Genomic DNA, 14,103 nt, shown 5'->3' on the forward strand with positions numbered 1-14,103 from the left:
CTTAATCACGGACTCTACCTGCAAGTTAACTTTTACAGAATCCTGGACCAACACTCCCAGATCCCTTTGTACTTCTGCTTTACAGATTTTCTCACCGTTTAGAAAATAGTCCATGCCTGTATTCTTTTTTACCGAAGTGCAAAACCTCGCATTTGCTCATGTTGAATTTCATCAGCCATTTCCTGGACCACTCTCCTAAACTGTCTAAATCTTTCTGCAGCCTCCCCACCACCCCCCTCGTCAGTACTACCTGCCTGTCCACCTATCTTTGTATAATTGGCAAACTTCGCCAGAATGCACCCAGTCCCTTCATCCAGATCATTAATATATAAAGTGAACAGCTGCAGCCCCAACACTGAACCACTTGTCACCAGTTGCCATTCCAAAGAAGAGCCTTTTATCCTAACTCTCTGCCTTCTGTCAGACAGCCAATCCTCAATCCAAACCAGTAGCTCACCTCGAACACCATGGGCCCTCACCTTACTCAGCAGCCTCCCGTGAGGCACCTTATCCAAGGCCTTTTGGAAGTCTAGATAGATAACATCCACTGGGTTTCCCTGGTCTGACCTACTTGTTACCTCTTCAAAGAATTCTAACAGGTTTGTCAGGCACGACCTCCCCTTACTAATTCCATGCTGACTTGTTCTAACCTGACCCTGCACTTCCAAGAATTTAGAAATCTCATCCATAATGATGGATTCTAGAATTTTACCAACTACCAAGGTTAGGCTAATCGGCCTATAATTTTCCATCTTTTGTCTTGATCCTTTCTTAAACAAGGGGGTTACAACAGCAATTTTCCAATCATCTGGGACTTTCCGAGACTCCAGTGACTTTTGAAAGATCATGACCAAAGCCTCCGCTATTTCCGCAGCCACCTCCCTCAGAACTGTAGGATGTAACCTATTGGGGCCAGGAGATTTATCAATTTTTAGACCTTTTTAGCTTTTCTAGCACTTTCTCTTTTGTAATGCCTATCATACTCAACTCTGCTCCGTGTATCTCCTTAATTGTTAGGATACTACTCATGTCTTCCACTGTGAAGACTCAAGCAAAGTACTTATTAAGTTCTTTAGCTATTTCCTTATCTCCCATCACTAGCTGTCCAGCATCAATTTGGAGCGGCCCAATATCTACTTTTGCCTCTCGTTTGTTTCTTAAGTATGAATGAAACTTTTACTATCGTTTCTAATATTACTAGCTAGCCTACCTTCATATTTGATCCTCTCCTTCCTTATTTCTCTCTTTGCTATCCTCTGTTTGTTTTTGTAGCCTTCTCAATCTTCTGATTTCCCAGTGCTCTTGGCACTTTATAGGCTGTCTCTTTTTCTTTGATACATTTCCTGACTTCCATGGCTGTCTAATCCCACCCCGGATAATCTTTTTTTCTTTGGGATGAACCTCTGTACTGTGTCCTCAATTACACCCAGAAACTCTTGCCATTGTTGCTCTACTGTCTCCCCTGCTAGGCTCTGCTTCCAGTCTATTTTTGTCAATTCCTCTCTCATGCCCCTGTAATTACCTTTATTTAACTGTAACACCATTACACCCGATTTTACCTTATCTCTTTCAAACTGGAGACTGACCTCTACCATATCATGATCGCTGCCTCCTAAGTGTCCCCTTACTTTAAGATCTTTTATAAAGTCAGGTTCATTACATAGCACTAAGTCCAGAATAGCCTGCTCCCTTGTGGACTCCATCACAAGCTGTTCCAAAAAGCCATCCTGTAAACATTCTATGAATTCCCTTTCTTTGGATCCACCGGCAACATTATTCACCCAATCCACCTGCATATTGAAGTCCCCCATGATCACCGTGACCTTGCCTTTCTGACATGTCCTATTTACTTCCTGGTGCATCTTGTGCCCCTGGTCCTGATCACTGTTAGGAAGGTCTGTACATAACTCCCATTATGGGTTTTTCTTTGCCTTTGTGGTTCCTCAACTCCACCCACACAGACTCCACATCCTCTGACCCTATGTCATTCAGTGTCGTAGATTTAATTTCATTCTTAACTAACAAGGCAACCCCGCGTGTCTGCCCTGTCTTTTCGATAAATTGTGAATCCTTGGATGTTTAACTGCCAGTCCTGAACTCCCTGTAACCATGTCTCTGTGATGCCTACCACATCATAATCATTCAAGATGATTTGTGCTATAAATTCATCTAATTTGTGAATACTACGAGTATTTAGGTAAAATGCCTGGATGCCAACTTTCTTATCATTATTAGAGATATTAGAAATCCTAAGATATCTTAAGCTATCCTTCCTTTTTGCTGTATTCCTAGTCTGCCTTGACCTTAAAACCATGTGTACACATGCTATCCTGTTGCTTATCTTTCCATTTAACTCCGTACTCTCTGTCACTTACGCTTTCGCTTCCTTCCCCCCCCCCCCCCCCCCCCAACTCAGAAGTTTAAAGTCATACTGACCACCCTTTATCCTTTTCGCTAGAACACTTGTTCCAGATCGGTTCAGGTGGAGACCGTCCCAACGGTACAGATCCCCCCCAGTTTCAAAACTGATGTCAATGCCCCATGAAATGGAATCCCTCATTCCCACATCAATCCCTTAGCCATGTGTTTACTTCCCTAACTTTCTTTTTCCTATGCCAATTGGCACGTGGCTCAGGCAGTAATCTGGAGATTGTGACCCTTGAGGACCTGTACTTCAATTTCTTTCCTAGTGCTTGATAATCCCTGAACAGGTCCTCTACCCTAGCTTTGCCTATGTTGTTAGTCCCAATGTGGACCATAACAACTAGATCCTCCCCCTCCTGCTCCAATGTCCTTTCAAGGCGGTCAGAGATATCCTGCACCCTGGCACCAGGCAGGCAACACACCATGCGGGACTTCTGTAAGGACTCTCTCTGACCTTTGTTTTCATTTAAAAGAAAACCTTCACAGAAGTAAACAACAACCATTTGCCTCTATTCTGATATCGAAATGTTTAAAAATGATAAAAATTATGAGTTATACACCTTCCATTACATATATTTCTATTTCCTAAACAGTGACACTGACCCAGTAAATATCAATTTTCGTAATTGTTTTTGCATATTCTGATTTGTAAAGAAAGGAATATTGTTGGGGTCCAGTCATGGTCACCTGATAGATCCCATTCTCCTAATTTAGAAAAGATAACCCTTTACACAGAAAAGTTGTTTAAAGTTCATGCCAATTCACAATTTGTTCTTGTTAAAACTATTTGTTTTTCCATTTGTTCTGCGATTTACTACATCTAAAAGGATCACCCTACAATGTAACCACATCCTGCCATTAGTATACCATTATTCATGTACTTCGTGATTAGTTTATTTCATTTTTCCATGGGCTGCAGTCTTTTCTGGCTAGGCCAGTGCTTATTTTCCATGTCTGCGTTCCAGTTAAGGCCAGTTAAAAGTCAACCATATTGCTGTGGTCTGGATTTACATGTTGGCCAGACCAGTAAGGAGAACAGAGCCCTTTCCCTAAGGGATATTAGTGGGCCAGATGGATTTTTATGATAACCACCAGTGATCACCATTGAATTAACTTTTTATTTAGATTTTTTTAAAATTCAGATGACACCATTCATAATGGTGGGCTTCAAATCCATTTCTCCAAAACATTAACCTGAGCTTCTGCATTACTAGTCCAGTGATGATAATTACACCAATAGCAGACTTCCCTTTTGCTATACTTAGAAATTTTAACTTTACTATTTACTCTAAGCTTCCATTATCTCCACACTTGCTGAAGAATGTCATAAGATCTTTTATACAAAGATCCCCTCCTACCAAACCAACACATTATCATTCCCCAGCCCCCACCCAATTAACATATTATCGTCCATCACATCAGATTTTATGGTTTATTTTGTATCTGTTACTTCCTTGCTTAGGAAAAACAAGGTGCAGGTGATTGAGCTGGAACTTTAAAGTATTTTGAATTTCTGAAGCTGCAGCTATTACCTATGTTTATCTGCTCTGAACAATTACCTTAAATGGCATTGCAAATTGACAGAGAAATAGCACAAATTTCTCCCTGTAAATCTGAGATGTCTCTTCAGGTAACTCTTAACTTTATGGACAGGATATTTTGGGGGGTGGGGGTAGTGGAGGAGGAGAAAAACTTGTTTAATTGCCTTTTTCATCTCTTGTCTCCTGACTTCCTTAGTTGTAGCCTTTTCCTTTACAATTGATGTCCTCTGGTTACTCTTCCTTAAAAATCTTCAGGGATTAGTACCCTTGCTGCATGTGTGCTTGTTCCTGAACTAGATCTTAAAAACTTAATATGAAAAGAAAACCACTGAGAAATCGCTTTCTATTCAAGTACCCAATGTAGTCAAGTTACACCAACCTGATTATGACAATTTTTTTAACTTCAAAGAAGAAAGCAAACAATTTTTAACAGATCTAGTGTCATTTCGTCTTCGGGAATTGACTAGCCCTATAGTTTACATTAATAATTTTAAATTTCTCTTTTGTGTGAGACATTTTCTTCGGTAGTGTTTGGTAAAATTTCTCTCCTGTTTTGATAAACCTCTGCTGTCAATATGACATAAACAGCTGCAAAGTCAAATGTTAATCATTTGTTTGATTTTTGTCTCCCATTTGTACAGATGGAATGGAAAGCCAGGTTGGTGAGTTTCCAGGAATTCAGCACATCATAAGCGATTCAGACAGTGAAATATATTGTGATTCAATGGAACAGCTGGGAGTTGAAGAGGTAAATGTTGATGTAGAGAACAGCACTCATGAATTAAAGCCATGTGATTGTGTAAAATATAGTGGATTTTGAAGTAGACAAGATAGAACAATGAATATTGTTGAGTTGTTCCACAAGACAATGCACAGGCGGAGCAATAGTGTACAGGTAATTATCCGAAGGAGGAGCAAATTACTGCAGATGCTGGAATCTGTGCTGAAATGTTGGAAATCATAATAGGTCAGGCAGTATCCATGGAGAGAGTGCAAACTGATGTTTCAAGTCTGGATGACTCTCCATCAAAGCTGGGTAATTATCCATAGTCCACTTGGGCATCTCTTTCCATTTGATGAAAGCAGTTGGTTACATACATATTGAGGAGCACCATTCTGCAATTGAAGCAAATCTGTAAAATATTTCAAATATCCATATATTAGTCCTCTTAGTCTTCAGATCCTTTCATAGCCAGACATTTTTTAACTACTTTTTAAAAAGATAATGTATTAATTGCTTTAGCTCAGTTTTTTTTTATTGGAGTGAATAGATTTCTTCTAGATTTATACCACCTATTTATACCTTTTCTAATTTCTCATTTGCTGTCTGTATCTGCAGTGAATATTTTGGACATCTGGATAGTGCAGTAAATGGAAAAACTGTCCAGACTGTCTGAATATGAATTAAGTTTTGAACAGTTATTTAATTCCACAACTGCCATTAAATTTATAGTTTTTTTTCTCTTTATTAAAGTATTGCTCATGGAGTCTATGATAATAAATTGCTCAATTTTTCTTCATTTCATGAAATAAAAAGTTGTGTTCATAATAAAAGGATGACTGATTTCATAAAACAAATCAAAAATTAGACTGGTTGTAAAGTGTTTTGGAATCGAGATTAAGGTGTTTTCGAACCATTGCAGAGGGAGATGACAAATGAATGCACAAAGTGAAAGTATTTAATTGACTAACACTAAACTGCCTCTGAACCGGAGAAATCTACATTTAAAAAAAATGACAGGCATCAATCTAGCATGAGATGCTTCCATTCAAAAAGCACGTTTAATTTTCCCATCACAATTAGTTTTTAATGTGAAACACCAAAATTAATAGTTTTATAGAGATACACAACTGTTAATTGGCTTTTTAAAAATAGATATTTTGGACCTTGACTTCAGAGAATCATGGGATCCCTACAGTACCAAAAGAGGCTGTTCTGCCCACTTGTGCCCTCCCAAACCCATCCCTGTAACTCTGCAGTTATCATGGCTTGTCCACCTCACCTGCATATTCCTGGAGCTATGGGCCGATTTAGCACAGGCAATCTGCCTAACGTAGAGCAGCACGGTGGCACGGTGCCAGGGACTTGGGTTCGATTCCAGCCTTGAGTGTCTGTGTGGAGTTTGAACTTTCTCCCCATGTCTGTGTGGGTTTCCACCTGGTGCTTCAGTTTCCTCCCACAGCCCAGAAATGTGTAGGTTAGGTGAAGTGGCCATGGTAAACTTTCTGGAGTGACTAGGGATTTATAGGGTAGATGGATTAGCTATGGTAACTGCAGGGTTATGGGGGTAGGATAGGGAGTCGGGGGTGGGTCTCAGTTGGATGCTCTTTGGCCGGTTGCTACAGACTTGATGGGCAAAATGACTTCTTTCTGCACTTAGGGATTCTATGATTCTAACCTGCACATCTTTGAAGGCTTTCTGCCTTGTGATAATTGTTCTGAGGATTATTTTGAGATTGGTGATTCATAGAGGTATCATGTCAGTATAAACATAAGAAACTGAGCTATCATAAATGGTTTTGTTGATGTGGCAGGTATCCCCTGTACTGCTAACACTAAAATTATCTTTTTCCGCTCCTGGCTGCTACTGACTAACCAAGCTTGTCTTTGACCATCACCTGCAGCAGAAACCTCTTATAGTAAATCTCTGTTCATTTTTTAGTAAATTACTGCTAGTTGTCATCAATGATTAACTATTCACTTACACAAATAACATGGTGTTAATGATCAAATGGGACCTAAAAACATTTTCTCTTGGGCTGCACTTAATATACTGACATGACTATTGTGCAAGTAATCATTTGATCTTTTTAAGTACTGTAAACGTGTTATTTTACTTCATTCTTGTAGATTTTAGGAGCTGGCAGCCCAGGGAGAGAGAATTTTAACAGTTCTGTGATGGTCTCGGAATTTGATCACAGGCAGCTATTCACAAGTAGTTCAAGAACAGAGTTGGAACATTCCCTAAAATACCTTGGGAAATCTGGAACAATGAAAGAACAGGTTTTGGGAGGAGAAGGTGGTGTTACTCATGGTGGTGAAGATACAAAGCCAGGTGGAAGTGGCTGTCACAAAGAGAAGATAACTAGCAAAAGAACAGAGTTTCATGGACCCAGGAGGGGGCGAGGTATGTTTTTGATTGGAAAAAGTATTTTGTTTGAGGAATTTCCCTACAAATATGTCCCAAGAACTAGTTTTCTTGAGAAATTTAGTGGGGTTTATTTTGCAACTTACTTTCTTCTTTCATTTGTGCGCAACCTTGTCTTGCACAATTTCCTTATGTGGAAGACTGAAGACTCACTCCAAGAAACGCCTTGGTTAATCTGTAGTTGATGAGCAAGCATTGTAGGGAAACCAAAAGTAAATGGAAGAAAATATGTAGAATATCTCTTCCTGTTGACAAAGATATATGGAGCTCTTGATTCTAAACATTGCTCAGAACTCTTTGCATTTCCATTACATCACTATGACGTTCGTGCTATGTCACAGCTAAAACAGTAGGAAACAACTTGACTTAACAGTGTTCTTTCTATAGCACTTTTGGACATGGTTTGGCATTTCTTTTCGCTTCAGCAGTGTAATTGTTTCAGGAGCATCTCTTCCCCTAAACTATGATCTTCACCACTTAGAAGGACAAGGCCAGTAACTATGTGATGATACCAAGTTGTACTTCATTGTCCCTGGGTAAAATCTTGAAACTCCAAGCTTAGAAATGATATTAGAATCACTTTCACTGCAATGACTGCAGCCGTTTGAGAAGGCAGCCCATTGCCATCTTCTCAAGCATAATTAGAAATCAGCAATAAATGGCAGCATTGCTAGCAGCAATCACAACCAAAGATTCATTCTTTTAAAAAAAATGCAGTACTGTGTTGCATCAAGTGAGTTGCCTCACGTAATCTCCATTCTTCTATCATTACCATGTCCCTTATAGGAACTTTGCAATTCTGTTTTAAATGATTCATGTTTTATACTTCAACTCTTTATAAAACATAGAACAGTACAGCACAGAACAGGCCCTTCCGCCCACGATGTTGTGCCGACCATTGATCCTCATGTATGCACCCTCAAATTTCTGTGACCATATGCATATCCAGCAGTCTCTTAAATGACCCCAATGACCTTGCTTCCACAACTGCTGCTGGCAACTTATTCCATGCTCTCAACTCTCTGTGTAAAGAACCCGCCTCTGACATCCCCTCTATACTTTCCTCCAACCAGCTTAAAACTATGACCCCTCGTGCTAGCCATTTCTGCCCTGGGAAATAGTCTCTGGCTATCAACTCTATCTATGCCTCTCATTATCTTGTATACCTCAATTAGGTCCCCTCTCCTCCTCCTTTTCTCCAATGAAAAGAGTCCGAGCTCAGTCAACCTCTCTTCATAAGATAAGCCCTCCAGTCCAGGCAGCATTCTGGTAAACCTCCTCTGAACCCTCTCCAAAGCATCCACATCTTTCCTATAATAGGACGACCAGAACTGGACGCAGTATTCCAAGTGCAGTCTAACTAAAGTTTTATAGAGCTGCAACAAGATCTCACGACTCTTAAACTCAATCCCCCTATGGTAGAGAATTACACATCTTTTCAATGTCTGTTAACAGATTTCTCTTTACTCACCTCCATTCATTTTTACACTTATCAACTGTTGTTATAGTCCTGCTGGTCAGTAGAAAAAATTAATCACAATTCATCTTATAATAATTCTCCATAATGTTGATGATTTCTGTTGTGTATTTGCTTAATCCACTTGATGTTTAATGTCTTTGTTATTGAATTTCATAGAGCGCTGAAGTATTTGTAACTGCGGGTCTTTGAATAGTTGGTGTTTGCCCTGTGTTTTTGCCAACATGGGTGTTTTTTTTAATTGTGTTCTTGTTTACCTTGTAGGTAATAGGATGCAGCAATCGGGGAATGGTTTTCAGGTCACACAGTTGGGTAATAGTGGTGATGGGGAACGAAGAGGCTCAGAGAGGCTGCAAAAAGCCAGTGTGAATGAACAGATTGCAGTAGCGCTACTCAGACTCCAGGAAGACATGCAGAGTGTGTTGGAACGCCTTCATATGTTGGAGGTAATGACTGCTTCTCAGGTAAAAGCTAATCCCAAAAAAAAGTGATTGTATGTAGAGATACATTATGGTATCATGCACTGCCTATTCATAGTTGTAGTTTCTTTAATGCAGGATCCCAATGTGCATACCAATGGTAATTACAGTGCTGTATTGTGGGGAAGTAAGCAATGAGAGTAAAATTTAGACTTGAACTAAGCTTTATTCAAAGTAATAACTAGGCCATCAGAGAAAAGTACTGAATGTGCTGTTTTTCTCCAGAATGGAGAGAGAACTGACTTACAATTACAAAACAGTACTTGTAAAGGAAGGAGATGTCAGTCAATGAGTGCTGCTTCTTTCGAGTCAGAAATGTGTAAAGAAGATTTTGTTTTTAATTCACTCATGGATGTGGGGGCCACTGGCTGGACCATTTGTTGCCCATTCCTAGTTGCCCTAGGGAAGATGGTGGTGAATGACCGTCTTGAAATCGAGTAGTCCACTTGTTGCAAGTAAACTCTCAATGTCACTGGGGAGGGAGTTTGACCCAGTGACTGTGAAGGAATGGCAACATGCTTCCAAATCTTGTTGGAGGGGATCTTGCAGGTTCTCGTGATAAAATGTATCTGCAGTCCTTGTCCTTCTAGATAAAAATTGTTGTTGTTTTGGAAGGTACAGTGTAAGGAGCCTTGGTGAATTTCTGTAGTGCAATTCCACGTCACAGGCAGAAGATGTGAGTGCTTGAATGTGGTCTAATCCTGTGGTTCTTCCATCCTGGAATGTGTTGAGTTTCCTGAGTCTGTTAAAGCTGCACCCATAAAGGCAAGTGTGGTGTATTCCTTCACATTCCTGACTTGAGCCTTGAAGATCGTAGGCAGGCTTTGAAGGAGTCAGGAGGTGAGTTATTTACTGCAATATTCCTAGCCTCTGACCTGTTCTTATAGCCACCATATTTATATGGCTAGTCTATTTCCATTTCTATCACTGATAACCCCTGATAACTGGTTGTGAGGGATTCAGTGACAGTAACACCATTGAATTTCAAGGGAAAATTGTTAGATTCTCTCTCGTTGAAGATAGCCATTGCCTGACTTTTGTGGCATTATTGTAACTTGTTAACTTTAGGAGAGTCTCAAGATGAACACTCACAGGAAGATAGGAACAGGAGTATGCCATTCAATGAGATCATCGATACTCCATAACCTGCCTTTGGCCCTTCTTCTATTCATTCAGAAGATGTGGGCATTGCTAGCTAGGCCTGCATTCATTACCCATCCCTGTTTGCCCAGAAGGCAGTTGAGAATTAGCCACATTGCTGTAGGTCTGGAGTCATGTGTAGGCCAGCCCAGGTAAAGATAGTAGTTTCCTACCCTAAAGGACATAGGTGATCCAAATGGATTTTCCCAACAATTAGCAATAACGTAATGATCATCATTAGACTTTCAATTCCGGATTTTTATTTAATTCAAATTCCCCATCTGTCATGGTGTGATTTGAACTCAAGTACCTAGAACATTACCTGAGTCTCTGAATTAACAGTCTAGTGAAATGCCATTAGGCCAATCACCTCCCTTAATATTTTTACTTGAAAATATCTGTCTCAGATTGAAATAAACAACTAATTCAGCATCTAATGCTGTTTGTGGCAGAGTGTTCCAAACCTCTACCATCTCTTGTGTGTAGAAGTGCTTCCTAACAGCTTTCCTAAATGGTCCGACCTGAATTCTCAAACTATGTCTCCTAGTTCTAGAATCCCCAATCAGTGAAAATAGTTTATTTTTATCTATCCTGCCTTTTTGTGGTAATATCTTAAAGACTTCAATGAGATCACCCTTTAACCTTCTAAATTCTATAGGAAACAGGCCTAATTTGGAAAGTCTGTCCACTTAACCTCTGAAGTACGGGTATTATTCTTGGAAATCTGTTGTAATCCCAGCAAGACCAATATATCCTTCCTAAGGTGTTACACCCAGATCTGCTCACAGTACTTCAAATGGAGTCTAATCATGGTTTTATATATTGCAGCATAACTTCTACATCCTTATACGTTGGTCTTCCAGATATGATGAAGGCCAGCATTCCATTAACCTTCTTGGGTTTTTTTTTGGTGATGTGATAATGGGAACTGCAGATGCTGGAGAATCCGAGATAACAAAGTGTGGAACTGGATGAACACAGTGGGCCAAGCAGCATCTCAGGAGCACAAAAGCTGACGTTTTGGGCCATCTGATGAAGGGTCTAGGCCCGAAACGTCAGCTTTTGTGCTCCTGAGATGCTGCTTGGCCTGCTGTGTTCATCCAGCTCCACATTTTGTTATCTTGGGGTTTTTTTTTTGCACCTGTTTGTGGCATTTTGAAGGTCTATGAATTGAACCCTCAAATGTCTTTGGACACCCACTCTATTTAACGTCTCACTATCTAGAAAGTGCCCTGATCTACACCTTTTTGGTCCATAAAGGATTACCTCACACTTCCTTTCTTGAAGTTGATAAGCCATAGTTTTGCCCATTCATTTAGTCATACAAGAGATAATGGGACTGCAGATGCTAGAGAATCCAAGATAACAAAGTGTGGAGCTGGATGAACACAGCAGGCCAAGCAGCATCTTAGGTGCTCCTAAGATGCTGCTTGGCCTGTTGTGTTCATCCAGCTCCACACTTTGTTATCACTTAGTCATACCAATTTTTTTTACTTTGACGTGTCAATAATTGAAATTTCCACAAAAGATAACTTTGCAAAGGGCTTTTATGATTTTCCTTACTACCTTGGTACATGTTTTATTTATTAGGAAAGGCTTAACATTTATTTTCTTTCCTTCATGTCAGGTGAAGTCTGAAGAAGCCCATTCAAAGCTTAAACATACTGCAGGTGATAAGGTAATTACTGTATTAATCATTATTTTAATATACAATCAATTGTAAATCGTTTTGAGGAAACACAGGTTTTAAAAATTGACCTGCAGAGTTCCATTTTCTAACAAAAATGTTTACAAGAGTAATAACCTTAATGATACTTCATGGTGATATTTTCATTTAATAACTTCATAGTTTTTATTTATGCAGTTTAGCACTCCACTTTGCCATATTGCTTGTTGTAAAGTTTGCTATTATGCATAATTTTTTAATTTATATTTGAGAAATATCAGATTTTTAATGATGAAAGATTACACCTGGCATATTTTTGTTTGCTTTCGTCATTCAGACATCATCTTGGCCTTTTGATGTATCTGGCCGAACTATTGCATTTGCAATCCTTTGGCCTGTTATCCTCCAGCTGTTTGTGCATATGTATTTTCAAAGGAGGAAGAGGTAATTATTGAATAAGTTCTTTTGGTTTCTACTCATTAGAAATTAGTGCAAGTAAAGTGATTTTTATCTCCTGTATGTCTCAAATTTCAGAAAACCGAACTAAGCATCCACCTGGGATTACAAAGGCGCTCATAAGTCTACAAACTTAGAAAATTGGAGAGTATGAAAGGCCTGATATGATCATTTGTTCATTTGGTGGTGTTTTACCTTAACATAGTCCAATGATGTGCATTTTGCTTTAAAATCGTCCTGCACACTATACATAACTAAATACTACAATGTAACTGATACTTGAACCAAACATCATTAATTAATTCTGGATTAATGTAATAATCATCTTTTAAATTATAGTGTCCTGATTAGTTTTTATTTTAAATTTATGGAACAAACACTGCACTGTCATTTTATTAGTAAATGCTGTATCTGACTGAATGTACGTCGCTTTAGTTGCTTGTGATTTAGCTAAAATTGATTTTGGAAGGAAACTGGGGAAAATCTGAATGTTAAAAATATTTTAAGTGCTTAATTTCTAGTGTTTTAGCTAGAAACCATTCAATTAAAAAGCTGCATCTTACTGTACTTTGTACAATGCTAGCAAGGCATTTGTTCAGCAAGACTTGTGAACAGGAGTGAATTCTGATGCCCTGACCAACATTCCCGTTCAGCCAGCATTAATAAAATAGGTTTTCTCGATATCTGTGCAGTTGCTTTTTGTGAAATCTTGCTCTGTACATTAGTTGTTGAGTTCGTCAGCAAATAGTGACTGCATTTTAAAAAATGTTTTAGAAGCAATTTGGTAATACTTTGCTATTATATGGTCAGTGACTCAAAAGATCCAATATTGGTTTCATGTGCACATTGCAACTACTGAACAACTAATATCAACCCCTGGATTTTCATAATGGAACAGAGTGCTTTTGACCCATTGATCCATTCCTCTGGAATGGCCAGTAGATGGAGCTCTTCTTTTACATAGTTTATTGTTCAGCGAAAAGCCACGTATGGTGGACATAGCACTTGCTTTATCTCCAGCACTTTTCAAATAACTGGTAAAGTTGAGATTGTATAACCTGATACTAATGTGCTGAGACTCATCCATTAGATACAGCTTTTACATGTCATTTCTCTGCATGTAACTTTATTTATATATAATTATCAACTGTGAAATCTACTCATATCAATGATGTTAATAGTTGTACAAATTAGACTTTTTTTGAAAGTGCAATATTTTTCCAATTACATTGTAATAAAATTGCAAATTGAAGAAAATATGTGTCAAGGTGATCTAATAACAATTTAATATTGTATTTTAATTTAAAATACAATGTGATCCTGTTTATCAAAGCACATCATTATTATAACGAGTTTTATGAATGGAGTTCTGGTAAAATCCAGGGCACCTGTTCAAGAAAAATATTGTAAGCATGAAAATAATTCACAGAATATAGCTTTAAGCATGATAGACAATAATATATTTTTATCATATGAGCCGCAAATAAACTTTTTGGAGGTTCTGTGTATTTTTGTATTTTTTTAAAATCAAAATTAAGAGAGCACAACTAGTGTAAGTATTGTTTATGGATGTGTGTTTATAGAACATAGAACAATACAGCGCAGAACAGGCCCTTCGGCCCTCGATGTTGCATCGACCTGTGAACTAATCTAAGCCCATCCCCCTACACTAGCCCATAATTATCCATATGCTTATCCAAGGACTGTTTAAATGCCCCTAATGTGGCTGACTTAACTACATTGGCAGGCAGGGGGTTCCATGCCCTTACCA

The 14,103-nt window shown here is 38.8% G+C and overlaps 1 protein-coding gene across 6 annotated transcripts in view; it reads left to right on the forward strand.

The window, feature by feature from the left end:
• Positions 1-13,807, forward strand: part of acbd5a (acyl-CoA binding domain containing 5a) — an 89,250-nt gene extending 75,443 nt beyond the window's left edge. For all 6 annotated transcript variants that reach the window (XM_048554500.2, XM_048554540.2, XM_048554523.2 and 3 more), the window contains 6 exons: positions 4,607-4,713; positions 6,817-7,093; positions 8,856-9,037; positions 11,838-11,888; positions 12,214-12,320; positions 12,411-13,807. In XM_048554500.2, the coding sequence (XP_048410457.1) occupies positions 4,607-4,713; positions 6,817-7,093; positions 8,856-9,037; positions 11,838-11,888; positions 12,214-12,320; positions 12,411-12,423 (737 nt within the window). In that variant the 3' untranslated portion in view covers positions 12,424-13,807. The remainder of the gene's footprint in view (positions 1-4,606; positions 4,714-6,816; positions 7,094-8,855; positions 9,038-11,837; positions 11,889-12,213; positions 12,321-12,410) is intronic.
• Positions 13,808-14,103: the final 296 nt, after the last annotated feature.

The sequence above is a fragment of the Stegostoma tigrinum genome, chromosome 2 (genome assembly GCF_030684315.1).
Source record: "Stegostoma tigrinum isolate sSteTig4 chromosome 2, sSteTig4.hap1, whole genome shotgun sequence".
NCBI lineage: Eukaryota > Metazoa > Chordata > Chondrichthyes > Orectolobiformes > Stegostomatidae > Stegostoma > Stegostoma tigrinum.